Raw genomic sequence first — 21,814 nt, forward strand, 5'->3', positions numbered from 1 at the left:
TATTTTATTGTCCAACCATATTTATTATTGTTTTACATATCAAATGCAATCTGATAATTGATTTACGATGGAACGCTTTATAAGTGTATTTGGTCAATAAGAACTTAGTTGCTTTGAAATTACTTTGTTCTGGTGAGGTTTTGTCATCGATCCAAATAAATTTCTATAAAATATTACATATTTCCAATAAAAATCGTTATCTTTCAAACTCATGCTTTATTGCTAAATATTCAATAATTAAATAAATTTTTTTACATATTCATTTATTTGAAATAGTTTTATCATACGTTTATACAAGTTAATTTTTTCATAAATTATGGATAAATATATATACAATTGTACATAAAATTGTTTCTTTCCTTTAAGAGATTATTTTTCAATTACATTGATTTCATTAATATTTTATCCTAGAAATTTAAGAAATTAAAAGTTAATAATATTTTGAATTCTATTAGGAGGTAATACTTTTTAAACAACATTATACAATAGTTACTTTTTAATTACAGAAAGTACAGTTTACATTTGACTAAAACTCCAAATTAAGAATGTAAGGTTAAAATACTTATATCTATTAGTGTAAATAATTAATCACCTTTCTTCCATTTAAATTTTTACAAAAATATAAGGAGATATAAGTAGAATAATTAATTTTTTAAATTAGATTAAAGTTTTAACTGAAGATCATAATGATTTTCATTTCTACGGATGACTTCTAAACTTCACTAAAAATATGAGAATGCTATTTATAAAATTTGATAAAAAAAATTAAAATTAAATCTAACTATACTAAGCTTGATCGAATAGATTTTCACTCAGAAAGCTTTTTATGTAAAAAAGAGATAACCCGTAACATGAAACTTTAATTAACATAAGAATTGATGAAATAGATCGACGACAAAAATAATTAATATTAATAAAATAATAAATAGTATATTATTAATACTATTCATATTATGTATAACATATAATACATATACAATAATACATATACAAACATAATATAGTAGTAAATCAACGAAATCGCATAAAACTTTTATAATTACTGGAATATTTAAAATAATTTGATCATAATGAACTGGTATGCAAGTATCAGGTTGGATGTTGTCATATATGTTCAACTCAATAAAATTTCGTACTAATTTTTAAAAATATCATCTGTAGTCGATATAGGCTGTTAAGGTACCATGTCAGCAGTCTTTATTATTCCATGAACTTCAAACAGATGCAAAAAGTCTAACGGAAAAAAACAAATTAAGCATATATAATATGATGGTAGTATCTGGCAATATTGAAACAGAATGCTAAAAAATTTCGCGTACGTGAAATTTTATGACAATCCCAGAAAATATTTTAGAACATGAATTGTCTTTCGTAGTGCTCTTCACTTTTCCCGTTGTTTCACTGAATAGGTTTCACTCCATACGTTGCAGAGATGAAGAAAAAAAATAGACAATAAATCAGTAATTGTGATGCTACGGAGCCCGCGTCATTGTAAATACACATTGGTTAGCCATAAAATTTTTTACAGCAACACGGACAGCTATACGTGTGTAAGATATTTAATGGTTGGACTTCGTTAATTCACGCGTCTGCGTTATACTTTATACTTGCGGAAAAACTGTGAAATATAATAAACAAGGATGAAAAAAAATCTCTTTTCATTAATCAAAACATGAAATAGCCATAACAAAGATAGTCTACAATTTCAGAATAACTATGGTATCTATCAATAATAATTATAGAACGTTTTTATGAATAATTAAAACTTGTAACGCCCAACGCCCGCATGCAGCACAAATAAAGTCAACCATTTCGAAAATTTAACTCTCGATGGTGTCGTCAAGTATCATCGATTTATTCATTCTCTGTAAATTAACAAAAAATAGTAATTTTTTCATTTATTATTCAATATAATTTTATTATGACAGTATGCTTTCTATGTATAATATAAGTTTTTTACAATATAATAAACTGAAGTTAAATTTAAGTAAACGTATGAACAATTAGTATTAATATTTTTTATATAACTATTAGAATCTATTTTTATAACTATTATATATATATATATTATATAATTATTATTTTTTAAATTTTATTTCATAATGACTTTGAATTTAAAATAACTTTGTTGAACTACTTAAATAAATGTTTTCATCCTTAAAGTTGTATATAATCAAATAATATAATTTATCTAAATTTTACTTATAATTATTTTTAATTAGGTTGCCTAATTTTGATTTGTAAATGTAAATTAAATTTATCAAAATATATAAAATATCAATATATATACAAAAGAATTATTTTATTATTTTTATTTATTTCATAATTTCAATATTTTTACATTTCGAATTGCAGAAGATTTTATAAGAATTCAAGATTATACAAGAAAAATATGTAAATAAAATATTGAGATTAGAAATATAAAATTATAATTAAAAATGTAAGAATAATATAAATTTACAGATTATATTTTCTGAAATGTTATACAATGATCAAAAATTTCTATTAAAAAGTATTCAATTACAATTTTAGAAATATTTCCAACTGTTTAACAGATTGGTAAATTTGTAAAATTGTTGTTAATAAAATTTGAATTTAATTTAAAATAGAGTAAACGAAACATTAAAAGTTTTTAAAATGCATTAAAAAAATATATAAATATTTTTTATGGTAAATAGTTAATATCCGTAAAGTAACGAAGATAATATTTCACTCAGGGAAGTATTTCTTATGTTTCTAATAGAGTTTAGGGACTCTGCTTCTAAAAAGTTTAATAATCATAATTAATATATGTTTACGAATATTAGCTGGATAGTATCGAGATAAAAAATCTGGTAGCGCATTTTCATCTTAAAAACCAGATTTACTAATTTTTCTAGAAAACGGGTAAAATAACTATTAAAAGCAACACTCATGGTTTTCAACTCATTTTTATTCAATGACAAATCTATTTGCTCGTTGGTCCGTGTGTTTCCATACTTGGAAGAAAATTAACTTAAATGAAAAGCTCATATCACGCAATACATCGACAGTAGTAATGTCTGGATACTGTTAAAGATGTCTGTTCAAATCATAAATGATTAAAAGTCTGACAATTCTCCTTAATTCTCCTCATGTAAATGGGAATACATGAGAACTGTGAGAGATCTGGGATGATGCATGTATTTTTGACTACTTGCGATGTTATATGAAATTGTTTCTTCGTTTACACTTTATCTTTCTTTTTATTATTGAAATGTAAGTTTTATACTGCAATCTTTCATACATTTCTATTACTTCTCGATTTTCTTCTCATATTGAAAAAATGCTTTAATTTAAAATTAAAATATTCTTTTTTAAAATAAAAAAGAGTATTTTACATTTTTATATGAATATCCTTTACAAATATAAAGCAAACCTGTATATGAATTGGCACAATAAAGTTGGATCATTTCGAAATATTTACTGCGAAATAACTAAAATTTATTTTGTTAGTCGTAAAATATATTGTCTGAAATAACATACCGATGCACCTTCAAATTGTTTTTATATTTGGAAAATTTTAATATTCTATTAAGATAGTTTGCTATGGAAATTAATAATAAAACGTTGTTATGAATATTTAATATAAAATATTAGATGGCTGACAAAAAATTAATCTTATATTTTTATGTAACATGCATAGATTGAATGCTGATTTGTTTATCCAAGAGGTATTTAAGTAAGAATGATATACAAAGCATAAAATATCGTACATTAATCTTTCCTTTGTATATATAGAGAGTATTGTAACAATATTGTAATAAAGTCAATTTTAAGCATTTGTTTATTAATTTTTAACAAAAATCTTATAGACATACTACATATACATTTATGCACAATTATATATGTAATTAATAATCGCCATGTACAACATTCATGTGCAAGGTAAATAATATATTATTTTAAAAATAAAATATACTATTCATTTGATAAATATATACTATAGGGAAATGCATATCATAACGTATGTGTAACCTGCCAGCCAAAAAGTGCAAAGATGCCGTTCTATTTAAAATCATAATAGTATATAGATCATCATAATTGATCGTAAATTTTGTGTACAACTGAATAATATTCTGTGATTTGCAAGGGTTGGAAATCTACTTGTGAAAAATTTTTATTCGCTATCTCTATAATTAAAGTATATATTGTAATTGATAAATCTTCTAAGTTTTGTTTTAATAAAAGTTTCCGTCTTTTTAGATTACTAATGTAGAAAGATAATATATTATCGCAATGAGTCTCTTTTTATTGACGCAGTCATATTTTTTACGAAATGTTTCAACTATATAAAAATACTGTATTTAGAAATATATTGAAAAATATTTTCTTTTTTAAAAACATTCATTGATATATTTGATTTGTATGTGAATGAAAGAAGATTCTTTACATAAAAACATTAACTTTCTTCAATATTTTTTATACTATAAAAAAATTCTTTTAAATATAAAAAATAGTCACTTAATAAATATGTAATGACGATAAATAATATTATTCACATTCTTTGATAATATTATGTACATAATAAAAGAAAAAAATTCGTAACATCAATCTTTGGCATAAAGGTATAACACGGGAAAAATCCACTCATTAGGCATCTGTACGAATTCACTCCGCTCGGTAACTACTTCAAGCAGTATGTACTAGCGGACACCCACCCCCTTCCCACTGTCAACAAGTTGTCATGCTGTCGCCAGATGCGTCAGCGGCAACGACAGCTCTTCTTGTCGTGACGACCAAGAGACGACTACGCCCTTAATTAACTATGAAGCTATAAGAGGCGCTGCCCGCGCACTGTAAGGGAGGAGTCTTTGATTGGACGAAGAATAAGGGAAGGGGTTCAAGTGAAGTTCATGGTCAATAAATGTATTTAAGGAGCGCATTTTCCAAAATTCAAACACTCTCGATACAGTACTTATGCAAATAAGTGTAAAGTGAAAGTCCATTAACGCAGTTCAAGAAACCATAGTTACAAGTTCAAAAGGATCGAATATCCACGATTAGTCTTCGTAAGTAGTAGCAACACTACAATAATCAACTAAAAATTAAGATTCAGAATACGTTATTGATAAGCAACCAAAGAAGAAGAGGCTTTCACCAGAGAGACAGTGCGGAATACTTCCAAGCTCGTCGTCCAGATCGCATCAAGTGATGCGAGACTTGCCGGCCATACCCTCACCTTAGTTCAAAGTGTGACGCTTATGAATCCACAGCGTTGGCTCGTAGCAGACGCAACGAGGTAAAAGCCTAATGCGGTACGCAATGAGGTAAAAGCCCTTCAAACTCTTACTTACATCTGAATTTATTGCAGTACGCCAATATCAGGACAAGGTACGCTTGATACGATACGAGTGTATCTGAAGTAACAACAGTTAAATGTGTCGCTCTCCATTACAACCATAACCTCAATTACGCACGTACTCATCCAAACAGCGTGAGTGTCGACGAATCAAACTTCGCGCCATTCTGCGCTCTATTCAAACCATCACGCTGCATAGATGAGTGTACATTAATCCACCACAAGAGTGATTTCAATAATTAATAATAGTAATATTAGTCAATCTTAGTCATAAATAAATAACAGAATAAACAGCATATACATCAGCCATATTTATATTGTATTATTATACTATCCCTTCCACTTGTGACCTTTTATCGCTACCACACAACACCCGTGATCTCTGAATTGTCAACGGCATCAATTTGTATCCTTCGAATCGATCATGGTAAAACAATCCGGAACGGCGAATACATTTTGTACAGTATATCTTTTCAAATCAAAGTACTTTTCTTTCTATTTTGTACTGATGTTCCACTACATGAATATAGTCGAGGCGACCATAATTGCAACACATATGTAATGAATGCTTGCACATTATTACTCATTAAAATATAGCGGAATAAATATCAAAAAATGGCTCTACATAATATGTGCTTATTATAACCCTGTCAAATGTTAACAGAATAAGCTTTAAAAAATAAAGTACATATTCTACTATGTAAAAAGTTTTACAATAATGCAGACAGACAGTAAGAACACTATAGTTAATATTACAGTAAAAGATATTGTTACTTTGATGAAAAAGGAATAAACCGATGTTATTCCACTAATATTTAATTAACAAAATGTGAACAGCATAATGGTGAAACAATCAAGAAAAGAACAAGGGCGAAGATAGCATGAGGGATCGAGAATCGTTCCTGATTGACATTGATTACCAACTCTACGATATGAGTTTATAATAAATTATGGAATGCCAAGATTGATATCGATCAGATACAGAAAATATTACTTTCTTCTGTATTATCTTCGAAACACAATATATGATTTCCGAGTCAATGTATTGATGAAAATGCTTGTTTTTATGTATTCACTTTTTATCGATACTATCAATAGTAAGAATTTCTTCAAAAAATAAAAATATAAAGGAAATCTTACAAAATTTTATTTTGTAATATCAGAATTTATGATAACAGATAATTGTTTTCAGTACAATTTAAACCAAAACTTAAAGTTGAAACAATTGTAGAAAACTATTAAATAAGTAATACGCTAAAGTAACGCTTCAACAATTCCTGTATGTCATTTAAGATAATATTAATAAAATGTAATTGTATGTGAATTTTTTTAATCATAATAAAATATTAATTAGATTGCTTTAAATCCTTAGAAACAGTTACACAATATCTAATTATGTAATTTTGTCTGCATTAAATAATGAACTGTAAGTGATTATAAATTAAATAATCCTCAAAAAATTAAAAATCCTCCGAATAAATACAACAAAAAAGTGTCAAATAAATCTTAAGTCGAGATATAATTATTTAATGTTAATAACTAAAAGTGCCCTTATAGAGATATGTTTGTTATTTTTACTGATGTTTTCTTTTGTTTTACTTATAAAATAAATAAAAATAAAAAATTTATCTGTTTAATATTGTACAAATTTTTAAAATCTTTTTAAAGATTTAAGAAGTAATTAAGAACACTAAATCAGCTTTACATTTAGCAAATATTTACTTATCAGAGCTTTCAGTGGAGCTTTTACTTTGTATCTTTTAAGTATTTATTTTCAAGAACTACGATGTTGCTCTTATTTGCTGTCACTATTTTTACAAGCAATGGAAAAACAGATTTTCAATAGAAGGAAAGTTTTTTAAAAATTACTATAAATTATATTTTTGTTATCCATAAAATCATATATAAATACTGTATCGTTTATATAACATCATTACAATCAATTTTGATAATTATTACAAAATGATCAAATAATTTGCAAAAATTCGAATTATTTTTTTTGGAATTTGATCATTTACTTGAACAAGTAATATAGTCAACGATAAAGCGAAAATGTTACGAAGCATAATCGTTACTGGATACATTATTTTATACTGTCAATCATGAAAATGCTATCTTTCATTAAATTATGAACATGAAAAGTTTTACCTATCCACTACATGATATATATTGAAAAATTTCTTAATTGTTATCAAAAAATAAAACACTTCGTCATCATCTCCTCTGTTTCTTGTGTATTTATTCGCTTTCAACTTTTCATCGAACGCTGCTACATTTTCAGGCTCGTCGGAAAGATCCTCCCTTCTCACTTTCTGTCTCCCTTGCTTATTGCTTATCTATTCTGTAAGAGGGAAAAGTGCAGTCACAGCGACCTGATATTTTCTTTTAGTTTGCTTACCGGTATATACAAAACGAAAGAGGAATAAAAATAGAAAAGACATTTCTTACAGTAAGAGCGAGATCTTGCCTGTTAAAAGGACGGATGATGAGGGTCAGACGTACTATTTTCAACAGACAACAGAATACACTCGCCTGCATTTTCTATACCTTACTTTTCTCTCTCCCTCTTCCTCAATATAACTTTCTCCTTATTCTTTTCTTTATCTATTTATTTTTTTATAATAACTAATTAATATATATGATTAATGAAAATATAAATTCGAATTCATTATTATGTAAATACTTATATAGTATAATTATTTATAGACAAAAATAAACAGTTATATTAACTCATTAGAAGCTTCAATATAATTATAACATTCATGCATGCTTTCATCTGCTTGTTCATGTATTTATCTATATGTACATATTCACACTTGTTACAAAAATATAAATGACAAAAATGAAAATTACGCAAATTCAATCGTTTGCATTCAATCATTATTAATATTCTGTATTTATAAAATAAATAAAATAACTTTTGAATACTAATCAAAATATAATCAAAACCATTCTTAAATATTATGGTCTAATGATACCTGCAAAATAAACTTGAAATTATAATTTATAAATTAGCTATCGATTTCAAATACTCTAAAGTAAAAATAAAAATGAATACAAAATTTTGTCAGGATCAAATGAAAATAATGTATATAAAATGTAAAGTAAAGTAAATAAATTATATAAGAACAAAATATTGGATTATTAAATATGATTTATTAAAATAATTAAATTAATTAATAGCATTTCATGATTAAAGTAAATTGATAATTAATTAATTTTCTTACATATAATATTTATTTCCCTTTATCAATCTTTACATTTTTAATACTTGAATGACGATTTTGTTTAAAGAACTCAAAAATTACTATGCTGTTTCCATGATTATTAACGAGTAAAATAATTTTTTAGTGCAAAGCGTAAATAATTTAATCTCTTGCTTCCTAATCCATTGGGACATTCAATCTCCTTGTTTCCGTTTTTTGCCCGTATTAACTAAATATACTAATAAACTACAGCATTAAACGAGAGACTTTGATTACGGTTAGCACTTTCAATTTAACAATCCATGGCCTGTGTATCATTATTTCATTAAAACTACAAATTTTATTTCATAGGGTTAACAAAAATCGCTTGGCTACGTACTTTAATTTATGTCCAAAATACAACTTTTAAAGTACACAAAAAGAACTCTTAATTATGTATAAGAAATATAAAAATGAAACTATGCTATTCTACGTTTCGCTCTCATGAATGTTTGGATGTAAGAGAATTTTAAAACAATTTCTTTATGTAGTTGCACGTAAGATATTATACCAGATTTTTTTTGTTCATTTCATATTATTATTTTTAGAGCCTCAGATCATGATAGTTAAAGCTCTATGACAGTTTATTTATGAATTAAGTATCTATAAATTGTATTACTTCGACACAATATTTAGCTTAATATTTTTCACATTTCAAATCTATTTATGTTTAACCATATGATTTATCAAAGTAAATCAAAACAATCTCTAATTTTACGGTTTCGCACTTAAGTCATTTATTATCATATAATTGACAATAACATAATTAACATATTGTTTAAAGAAGTTATTGTGAAAATAATTATAAAAAAGAGCAACATGTATAAAATATTATATAAAATTAAACCATTACAATTTTCTTACCAAATTTCTGAATAATTCTATTGTGATTAATCGATAAAACTATACTAATTTATTAAAAATCTAATTAATTTTCTAAATTGACTTCTTAATCAATAAAATTTTAATATACAATTAAAAGTAAAATTTTTAATATCTAATCAGAAAATCATGAAAAGTTTCAAAATTTTAAATAAAATAAATAAGAAAAGATGAGATTTGGAAATAAAGATTAACAGACAGAATAGAAGTGTAAAAATAATGCTCGGAGGTGTGTATCAGGTTGTCAATCAATTAAAAACCACTGTTGCACTTATTCGTTAGGCAGTGGTGATTTAAGGTTATTCGGAATACACTGTTATGACTTCTTATTGCCAATTCAAACATGCCAAGTAGTATTATTATCATGCCCAGTGTAATTTTGTATAACTGAGCAATAAATTAATAAAATGATAAATAAAAATGAAATCAAAACTATTTATAAATATCTATACGTAGCACAATATAAACTAAAAGGTAAAAATGATAACTTTCTATAAAACTAAATTAAGCAACTTAATTTTACGTTAGGAAAATAATCATGAATTTTATTAATTACAATGAACGTCTCGCCTATTTTATGATTTGATTTATACAGTATACATTAGTACTTAAAATGCCTCAAACATAGTGATTGATAAAAAAGAAAATTTAATAATATATATCATAATAAGCAGATTGTCTGTTCAAAGACAATTACAGTACACCTGAATTTTGCGATTCACATTTTACGTGTGAGAAACCCAGAATTGTCGATGTTGTTTAAATAAATTCCTTAAGAAAATCCATTACTATCTCTTTGTTTGATAAAGTTGCAAAGCCCCGATACTTCGGCCTTGTCCCAATTTGCAGTGCCTTTGTACAACTTTACTTCGGCCTTCGCATCCTTTGCCGTTCCTCTTTTCCTCGTTCCTTCATCATACGGAGATGAGTACACGAGCTTTCAGCTTTATTCTTTTCTCTCAATTTGATCACTTTTTTTGTACAATGATTCCACCATCACTTGGTACTCATTCTGTTTTTCCTTTGTTTTACTATTTTGAGAAATTAAGAAATCAAGTTTTGAGAAATGAAGAATGAATAGAAAAAGTTATTACCACTGCAAACAATTAATTTTTATAAAACTATTCCATACAGTAAATTCTTAGAAGCGACTATTACCAATAAATAATTTTGATAGCAATTACGTATATTTTGAAATGCGGAGTTTTTTTCTATGCTAATGCTATATTTGCAATTGTATTAAAATTTACGCTAGAAATTATTGACTTCCACTTAAACTCTTCGATTTTACTATGAATTTTTTACTAATCATGAATATATTACATTGTTATTAACTTTTCCTTTAAATGATTAAAAAGTATTATCCTTGTAATACGTATGATATTTAAAATAGCTATACCATGTTCTAGAAGTTAAATTATTTGACAAAAAGAAATATTTCATTTGTTTGTATTATCAGATTTATAGCAGAACTTTACTTTAGCATTATGAATTGAGAGTTGAGCTTGCAGTCGATTGCTCTATATACAATAATGAACATGTATTTTCAAATCTATCTTTATCTGATTGTTTATTACGTATTATTGCAATTTACATGACTTAAATTTTGGTATTTTAAAATAAAGTAAAAGAATAATTAAGCAATATTCAAGTATATTTGTACTTGAAAATTCAAATAATATCAAAAGTACTTTTACCAAAATTTATTAATATTAATATAATCTATATATTCTATAAATTAATTTTGTAATAAAAATACACGTAAAAATGTCATAAATTAGTATATGTAATAAAATAAGTGTCTATTTAATTTTAGAATAAAATCTAATCATATTGAAAATCAATAAATGCGTAAAATAATAACGGCATGGATAAAGTAGAAGTACATGATCAATTAAAATAATTAAGAGGTGCTGAATCTACTGCTTGCGTACATTTCATGCACATCGTTGTGCGACATAGATCTTTTTTTTTTTTAAATTAATTTTCTACACAATAATGCGGATACTTATATTAAATAAAGATAAATGAATGCAAATACAACATGGTAATCAGTTCGCGTAACATATGGGAAAATATTAAATTTTAATGATGTCATGGACGAATCTTTACTTTAACAATAATCATTAATGTTATATGTAAAAATAATGCTTCCAAAATTATGTTTCTATTTGTTTAAGATTTTTTTTAACACATTAAAATATTTACAATATTATAATTTGAACATTTTCATTTTAATATTTGTACTGTGATTATAAAAGTATTTTAAAACTGTTTCTTATGTTAAAGTACTTTTAAAACATTATAAACTACAAACTATTTATACTTTAGTAAAATTTAGAAAATTAAAAAAATAATTTGTAAGAATAAAATAATTTTCTTTCAGAATCAAAATTTTATATCCATTATCCATATAATTATCCATTTCTAAGTCCAATTTATTTCCAATTCGCGTTAATGCATTTAAATTAAAAAAATCATTATCTATTACAGAATATTAATATAATTAAATTTAAAAAATAATCATTATCTTATTGACTCCAATATGATATAATTAATTATTGGATTGATATAAACAAGAAAAATATTTCTAATTTTGAGCAAAATGAATCTTTTATTAAATACAATATAAAATTATCTATTCGGTAATTAATATTTAAATATTTTGTGATACTTTATAATTTTTAATTTATAATAAAATTCAATTTAAAATATAAATTTGAAAGTGAAAACACGCTTTTTATAAAGAAGTAGCATTTTATTGATTTAAATTTTATAAATTTTTATTTTATGCTTGTACGTTGAGTTTATTCCTGAAAATGCCAATTATTTTTCCATAACAAAATTATTTATCTTATATTTAAGTTCATAATAAATAAATTAACAGTTAATTACATATGAGGAATTATCCATTAAAACTTTCTATAGTACTACTTAAAAATATTTCAACTAGAGTATATTACATTAAAAAATTTAATTTAAATTAATAAAAGTAAAGGGAGAAACTAAATCATTAGCAGAGGACAATATAAACATAGAAAGGTTATTTAATTTATCAACCATTATAAAGATTGTAAAATAGTGCAGTTATCAACCATGCGTTTCATCGCCTGATTACTTATTTCACCATTATTGACAAGCTTATAAAAAAATTTATTTCACAGTTAATAATGCACTTATCCAATTTACTCTTAAAAAAAATAAAAAAGACCAACTTTTCCAGTTAGGAAGCAAAACGAGAAACGGTACATGGTTTTTCTTTAACCGTTCAACTTTTCGCCCATCGTAAATCTTTTTGCGATCTTTTCTTCTTATTCAGCTTGTTCTTTATGGATAGGACACATATCTAACATATGTGCACAAAGATACCGTCGCAGAGAATATAAACTTTCGACGATGCAGCAAGAATGGAACCAGCATATAACGTCGAACGAAAATGAAAAGAAGAAGTAAACTGAAAACAATTAAAGATTGTTTTTTATAACTCGTGTTCAATATTTCAATCCATTCCGTATTAACTTAAATGACTCACTCGACCGTACTCGACTTTTAAAAATTGTGCTAATCGATGAAATTGGAAATAATAAATAAAGTTTTTTAAATTTCATGGATTAGTTTATGTATTATTACAAATAAAATTCCATTCTTTTTTAATCTTTTATTTATCAAAGTACTTTGTGTAATTAGAAATTTGAAGTGTATATATAGATGTATATATTATTCAAAAGAATCCTAAAACAGTTAATTATAAATTATTTTTACAATTTTATAACAACGTAAATGTAACCAGAATATTATTTTTTCGAGATCATAAGACTGGCTTTTTATTCAATAGTGACATATTGAAATATTATATGAATGAAGAAAGCAATTTCATTAAGTTTTACTTAAAAATGTAAAGAAATGTAATAAAATTCGTAAAAATTAAATATCCTCATTCCTGGTTAAATGAAGCACTTTTTAATAAGTGTTTTGAAAAAATAGTCATAATCAGCTGCAATTTTATTAAGAAACCTGTCTACTAACAATTAAACAAGACGTATTATTTTACAATTTATTAAAATTATTTTATAACGAGATACATTTCATGTCATGAAAGTGCTATCACATCAGATTGTTTGATTATTATTGAATAATTAAATTAAAATATTATTACCTTGGCTCGTTATATTTTCCCAACAATATACGTGATGTGTGAGAAATAAAATCTTATGCATTATTTTCTTCTCTTGCAAGCAGTATTTGATGAACAGGGAGCAAAGAAAAAATTTCATCGATTAATTCATCTTATTGATGTACTTCGAAACAATATTATTTCACTTGAACGATATATGTTTAATCATAAAATAAATAATTTCAGTTTAAGAAAGAACATTTTCTTTAATTATCAGATAAATGAATACATAAACTTCCTTCCTTAAAATTTCCATAAAATAATAAATTAATATTAAGTTACATTCGATAATTATTTAATTATAATTTGTATTTATTGTTTATTATACTTATAAAATATATAAAATTTAATAATGTAGAGAAATCACTATTGAATTACGATAAATTGTTTTATGAGATAATGCATTAAACATAGTAAAACATTGTACATAAAACTGTGTAATTGAATATATGTGAGGAAATAAGCAATAGTTTTCTATTAAAACAAATATAGAACAAAAATTAACAGATTCTCGAATGAGTGTATTGAAAAAATGTAGATATTTTAATAATACGAATGTAAGCCATAACTATAAGCTAATTAATTTATGATCATAACTCCATACAAATAAATTGTAACAATTGAAACAATTGTTTTCATAACAGCAGAAGAATGATTCGATGTTAGGTTCATTAACCGACTTTACAAATTAATTTTCACGACAGTCAAATTTGCTTTGTTGTACCTATTGAAAGAAGTTATGTAGTTAACCATGAAACAGCAAAGTACGTTTTCATTCATATGCTTCGGGTAGTACGAACATTTATCAGATTAACCGCACCTCTCACAAAGTCGTAAGGAAAATGCTTGCACACACAAATCTACATATAACGCATGTTTTTATATCTACGCGTATCTATACACTCATTCACGCTCTTTGTTTCCCCTTTAATTACACTATACGTCCACATATTGCTTTACATGCATTTGCAATCATTTATTATGATTATTATATAAGTGTGCATGCATCTGGTTTGTGACCATACATCGGCTTTGTCGCGTGTTCTTCTACTGACCTCTTTTCCCCCACTCCTCAATATTTGATGGTTATGTGTTCAGCTATGCTGCCATCATTTACATTAAAATACTATACTATACACATTTCTAGTATGTACAATCGACTGAAAAATAAACTATCAATAATTAAAAGATTCATTCATTTTATAAGATATAAGATTATTTATAGTTTCTTTATTAGAAAAATTGATGCTTATAACTTTTGATATCAACAAAATCCTCATAATTTTCTTAAATTTTCTTTTATAATAGAATAATATTGGTAGATTATTATTTATTTCACGCAACTGTATGATAAACATAAGATTTTTGTGCATTTAAAATTCGGTATAAATGTAATAAATAAATTTATAAGATAACTTTGAGTTACTTATGAATCTAATTGTCAAAGTAATTTAGTTAATAGTATTTTCAACCTCGTGTTTATTGACTGTAAAACAAGATTATTGGTAAATATACCATAATAAATTATTGTAATATGTATAATTTATATAATTATAACAAAAAATAACTTATAATAATAATATAATAGGATTGATAATAATACTAAATTATTTTAAACAAAAGATTATTTACCTTATTAGGAATGTTGAGGTTCCAGATTGCAACTAAATATGGCTGGCTTGTGAAGTAATGTTTCTGAACATTGAGAGTACATACCTAAAAGTTAAAATAAAGGAAAAAGTTGATATTAAATCATTAATATAAGAATTTTTATAAGAAAATTTTTATATCTTAAATACATATAAATGAAAAATACAATAATATATTTATTATATTTGATATGTTTCAAATATTTATATAAATAATTGTATACTATTTATAATTTTCATGATCATCATATAATTTAGGAATGAAAAGATGATAAAATTGTATATTGTAATACAATAGTTGGTACTTACAGAGTTTTAATTGGTGAACGGACAATGTGACATTAAATGTAAAAGAATGCATTAAGCTAATATTTGAGAAAGGATCTTAACATTGATAAACTTGATGGTTTTTTCTAGTTCTGAGCTATAATACGATAAATTCCAAAAATACTCTTATAAGCAGTGAACGTTATTTTTTGCATAAAATTATATCAAATGTTTTATTGATAATCCATTTAATCATAAATTCAGTATTAACTAAAATTCTTTAATATAAATATTTCTTTTGCCTGACATAATATTTGTTTACAATTAATGAAATATACATCACTTAAATCGATACATTGAAGCACTGAATTCTTCGCTTTATATTTTATAATTTACAGGGATAAGATTGTTATGTTGAAATGAAAGATACAATGAAAGACTATTACATTAGTTTTATAAAGTTATTGTTCTAGAAGTCATTAGAACATGTTTCGATTTTTCTATCTAGGAATTGTTTCATTAATACTTACACTGATGTTAACTGATTGCAAACGTGAATCATATAATTTTTATAAAATTTATTCCATAGAATATGGTTAATAACAAAAGTTTTACTTTTAAAGCAAACACAGTGGTACCCATCGAGGACCATCTATCAAAGAAAGTCGTGGCACGAATCTCCGCAGAAAGAACGGGAAAAAGAATCAGAGAGGAAACCAAGTTAACAAGCAATTATTATAAATCATAAAGGTCGTCGAACGAAATATTCACTTAAACGAAATTTTCGCGCAAACAATTGTAGCCTTGGGGGAAATAAAACAAGTGCTCCGATCGTCTCGACAATAATATGCACATCGAATTATACTCGTAAATATATAAACTTGAAATTGGATTTTAATAAAAGACCGTGAAACTATATATATATATTTCCTACAGATGTAGATGAGTTACAGTTAACTTCTTGTTTGTTGTTTGCGTGCTGGTTCGTAAAGAAGTAACTAACTTTATTTGTTACTTTATCAAATCTAGTTAAAATCAAATATTACAAAAACTAAAAGTTGGAAAAAACAATGGCTGATAAAATGTAAGAGAATTATATTTAAATGGAAGTTACACGATTATATGATTTATAATATTTTGGAAATATTCAAATATTCCTAAAAATATTTTGTAGAAAGAAGTACTTTACAAGGTACTCCTAAAATGGATATTGCAATCATTCATATTCTACTTGAACGTACATTTTACTAGACAGTAATGTTTATATTATTTTCTATAAAATCAAATAGTTTCTATACTAGATAAGAAATTTGTAATAATAACAGACCATATTTTCAAGTTAATAATATTATTTTGAATCTGTTATTATATAGGTATTGTATAATATATTTGGATATTTATTATTATTAATTAACTATTAATTATATATTAATTAAATCTATATTAATTAAAAACTATAATATATTTGGATTTGAAAAAGCGTGAAAAATTTTTTATTAATTCCGAATCATTGAAAATTTTACTAATAAGTGTAATCAATGTCAATTTAATAGTTTTTCATAAATTTTAGAATTATAATTTATTGAGTAGCTAAGTTTAGTTAAATTTAAATATTTTAAAATATTTTATAATATTTTTTTATGGTATAGTATAAAATAAGATTTTGTTAGATAATAATGTAATTATGTAACTACCTCGTTATAAGAGTGCCAATAAAATTCAGACTTCTTGTTAATATTGACTGAAATTTTTATTTTAGTTTTCCTTGTTGTAAATTGGATTTAATTATTAAAATTCAATTTATAAGGTATTATGCAAAATTTGTATAGTAATTAATAACATCAATTTGATGACTGAAATTAAAATTTGTAATTTTATACAAACTGTATTTAAAAATCAATGAGAAAATATTTCATATATAATGAACAAAAAATATAATTTTGGTATTCTAAGTGGAGTTTCTAGTTAACAAATTTTTTTCAAATATATAAGTATGTACAGAGTAACAGATATGATGACATCAATATTTGATCTATTGAGTACTAGTACATATCTATTACAACACTCAGACCAAACAATAATTAACTACACATTTGGATAAACAAAGAGAAATAATCTGGCACACGTTTATAACATATATTTATTACACATAAAATAATCATATAATAATGTAATGATAATAACAAACTTAAATTAATTAAATAAACGCTTCTTTAATTTGATACCAGTACAGAAGTATGGTAAAGAATGCTATAATATATTATATATACACTACTCTATTTACAATTATTTATTTGTATATTTATTAACATAATAAACAACATTATTCGTAGATACAATATATCCAGGATCTAATTATGAATATTTACTTTTTCATAATTAATTATTTATACAATTATGAATGCTATTTTTATATTTATTGTTATTTACATGCCTTTCAATAATTTATCGTATGTATTATCATGACAAACTTCCATTTTATATATTAATTATACTGTATATAGGATATATCGTTAAAGCTTTCACAACTAAATACATACAAGTTCTATATACAATACAGTGATGCTTATTTAATAATTGAACGCAATAGTTTATAAGTCTCTATGTTAATAAAAAAATGCTCGAGTAGTATAAACACGAATAACCGTCTAGTTTCTAGTACATACATAGATGCAAAATAATAAACAATCGATCGATTAAAATGGAAAGATGATAAAACTTTAGTTGACGATTATAGTGAAGAAAGTGGAAAAAATATTTTGCAGATAATATAATATCTTTATCATTGCGCCTGATAATAAAATAAGAAAAATAAAGTATTATTAGTATTATTATTTAATTATATAACATTTTCAAAAAGATATTTTTTCATGTAAATTAAGTGTTTTAAAAAATTCAATGAATTTTTGAAATTATAGAATTATATGTGATTAATGTAATAAATAAATAATGTAATATTAATACAACTTACAATATTTTCTAATATAAAATTATAGCATAAGATTCTACTTATTTTATAGATATAAACAAGTGAAATAAATAAACTAGTATTAATGATTTATTTAAATTATTTCCTTTAAATGAACTCATTTTTACAAGCAGCATAGCGACATTTAGTAAAAACACATGATCAATAAATAGCTTATTATAAAAAGTGAAAAATTAAAAAATCCGAATATAATATTTTATATATTCAAACTCTTCTAAACAAGTATTTCAATTTTGTAATAGTACATGCATTACTTCATTGTACAATAAAAGTTGAAAAGCGGCAACTCTGCTATAAATTGTTAAATATCGATCGACACTAATATCTGCATGATACATGGTAAATGCTATGAATAAAATACAGGGACAGCTTCTCGTATGATTTAAGGGGAAAAAGTGTTGAAATAAGAATTTTAAAAACAATGTAGTTTTAATAAATAATTAATATAATCTGAAGCAGCATTATACAGTCCGTTATTAATATCGTTGTTTTTATGTATACAAAAAAGCAACTTACCATAAGTTTAGTAGATAAAACTAAACGAGTAAAATGAAAAATGAAGATTAATAAATAAACTTTGATAAAATCTTAAAATACTAAATAATATATTGTTATAATATTCTTTTAAAAGTATACTTCTCAAAGTACTGTACGCGATTTCATGCATAACAAACACGTTTTCTACCAATTTTTAACGGATCGGATTTTAAGATATTTACATGATAATCAAGTCAGAATTTTTTCTAATTTATTAAAAAAATAATATACAATATAAATATATATTTAAAAGAATGTTACATTTGTAATATTCATAGTAATAAGTGAAATTCATAGTAATTATCAAAATTAAATGTGTGTAGTTAAAGAATCTTATTTCTATTAAAATATATTGTCACTCTGGAATACATTCTAAACTGCTGAAAATACATTAAAAAAATACTAGTATTCTGTATGAATTTCCAATTTTGGATTATTAAAGAATATTAAAAAATTAAATATTAGTATATTAAAAAATTTTGGATCATTAAATTATAAAAATTCGTAGACTTATGGCAACAATTCGTAATATCAAATTGTTTGTAATTCCATTTAAAATTTTTTATTAAAATAAGTTAATATCATATTTTCTGTTTACGCAGTTATGTATGTGAACAAGTAGTTTCATATGAAATATCTATAAAAAATATTACATTAAATAAATGTAATAAGTAGTAACAAAGATTTAAGAAATCCATTTCATTTCAAATATGGTATCAAACAAAAGTGAAATGTATAATTTGGAAAACATCAGGTTTATAACAGGTATAATTTAATTAATAAGATCGCCTTTAGTATTAGTTCAGCATGTAAATGCTGTGAAAATGCAGGGTAAATGTATATGTGTAAATGTAGTGTAAATGCAAACATTGTTATATATAACAAAATATAATTTTAAAATAACATACAAAAAAAGTTATGATATAACAAAACAACAATAAAATTAATTTGAAATAATACATCCATTCAAATTACAGTACATGCCGTTAAAAAAGGTATTAAAATATATTATTCCTAATTGCGGAATTAAAAAAGACTTATATTGTACAGGAAAAAATATGTACAAAATGAAAAAGAGTAAATACAATTATAAGGTGTTATATACATAATTTAATAATATGAGAATCAGACGTTGTTAATGAAAATTAATACAGCAATCTTAACTAAACCAACAATAATTCCCTTTAGAAACATGGAATTCTTGCACTGATCATTCCGTTCTAGTCAATGCTGAGGTCTCAGTGACCGATCATTTATAAATATGTGTGTAAATAAGTTTTTAAAACATATAAAATATATTTAAAATTTTACTCATAATCGTGCCTTCTATAGCTATAATATTTGATAGTTCAAGATAACTCGTATTAAAATATGAGTATTCATAAAACAAAATTAATTAAAATATCGGTACAATTTGCAAGAAATACATATAAGTAATCTAATAAATATTTACAGCCAATAATAAAACTGAAACGAATTAGTATTAATGTAATGAAAATACTAAATTATTATATAATATACTCAAACCAAATTAATTATATGGTAATTAAATGAAAACTTTAAAAATTTTATGTAACTATCATTTTTGTAAAAAAAAAAACTATAATATAAGATATGAAGAAGTTTTTTTTAACGTTTCAAAATATCATAAAGAATAGATTTCTTTTATTATTCAATAAGATTTATTTATAATTATTGTTTTATATATTTCAGAATTAGGTTTGTTGATTCACTAGATTTTTGAAAAAATTTTCTAAAAATATAGTTGCTCGGTTAAATTTTTAAATTGACATTCTTTATTTTCAACATGTATTTTACATAATTATGGAATGCACTTGAGGTAAGACAGATTATAAACTATTGAATTAGTTAAAATCTATTACACTATTCTTTACGAAGAAACTTTTCCCTTTTGCGTAGCAAAAATCATCCAATGCAGTTGTATTGTAATACTCCACTTTATAAATTATCACTTTACTAATCCACTTTGTAAAGCAATAATATTTCCTATATAATTAATTTATTTTTGAACAATCGATTACTATTGTTTGTTCCTTATAAAAATTTTATTAACTATAATCATAGATTTTTTAAAAATTAGTTAACTCATTCAATTATTTAAAATGTAAGCTAAATGTGTTTTTCATATTTCTATTCCTTATTTTTATTCTTATTTCATCGCAGCTTTCATAGTAAAGTAAAAGATTTTTTTATTCAATATATACTTTATTTTAAAAATGTTATCGACACTTTGTAATAGGAACAATGACCAGTAGTATTTTTAGGATGAAGATGAACAGCGCATGAAGCTATCAGAATTTAGTACAATAAAAATACAAAATTGATTTTATGCTAGGCAAAGTTTCTTTTATTTTTTCTTTATTTTTCCCCGTTCTTTGCAGGAATTTGTTGATACTGGAACTTCCAGTATACAGTATCTTACTGATACCTAAAAACGATTCCACATTCATTGTTATTAAAAGTAATTTAAAAAAAAGAACTCTTATATCGTACTCTTATTTTAACGAATTTGGTCAAAATGATTTCTAGTTTTTTTTATAATCGTTCTAAAATTACGAATTTCTTAAATTTTTAAAATTCTATTTCTAAATATGAATACCATTAACATGTATCACTCTTTACTCAATATCGATGTTTCAAAGTAGTTAATCCATTATTTAAAATTTCAGATTTTCTACTCCAAATATGTGAAAAATATAATCAGTTCTAGAATTTCTGTGATTTATATAA

General features: G+C 24.2%; 1 protein-coding gene across 1 annotated transcript in view; it reads right to left on the bottom strand.

Moving 5' to 3' along the window:
- crp (transcription factor cropped) overlaps nt 1-21,814 on the bottom strand; it is a 189,760-nt gene that overhangs the window by 114,318 nt on the left and 53,628 nt on the right. Inside the window, exon 3 of the mRNA XM_011502876.1 lies at nt 15,254-15,337. Within this exon, the coding sequence (XP_011501178.1) occupies nt 15,254-15,337 (84 nt within the window). The remainder of the gene's footprint in view (nt 1-15,253; nt 15,338-21,814) is intronic.

This window comes from Ceratosolen solmsi, unplaced genomic scaffold (genome assembly GCF_000503995.2).
Source record: "Ceratosolen solmsi marchali unplaced genomic scaffold, CerSol_1.0 scaffold15, whole genome shotgun sequence".
NCBI lineage: Eukaryota > Metazoa > Arthropoda > Insecta > Hymenoptera > Agaonidae > Ceratosolen > Ceratosolen solmsi.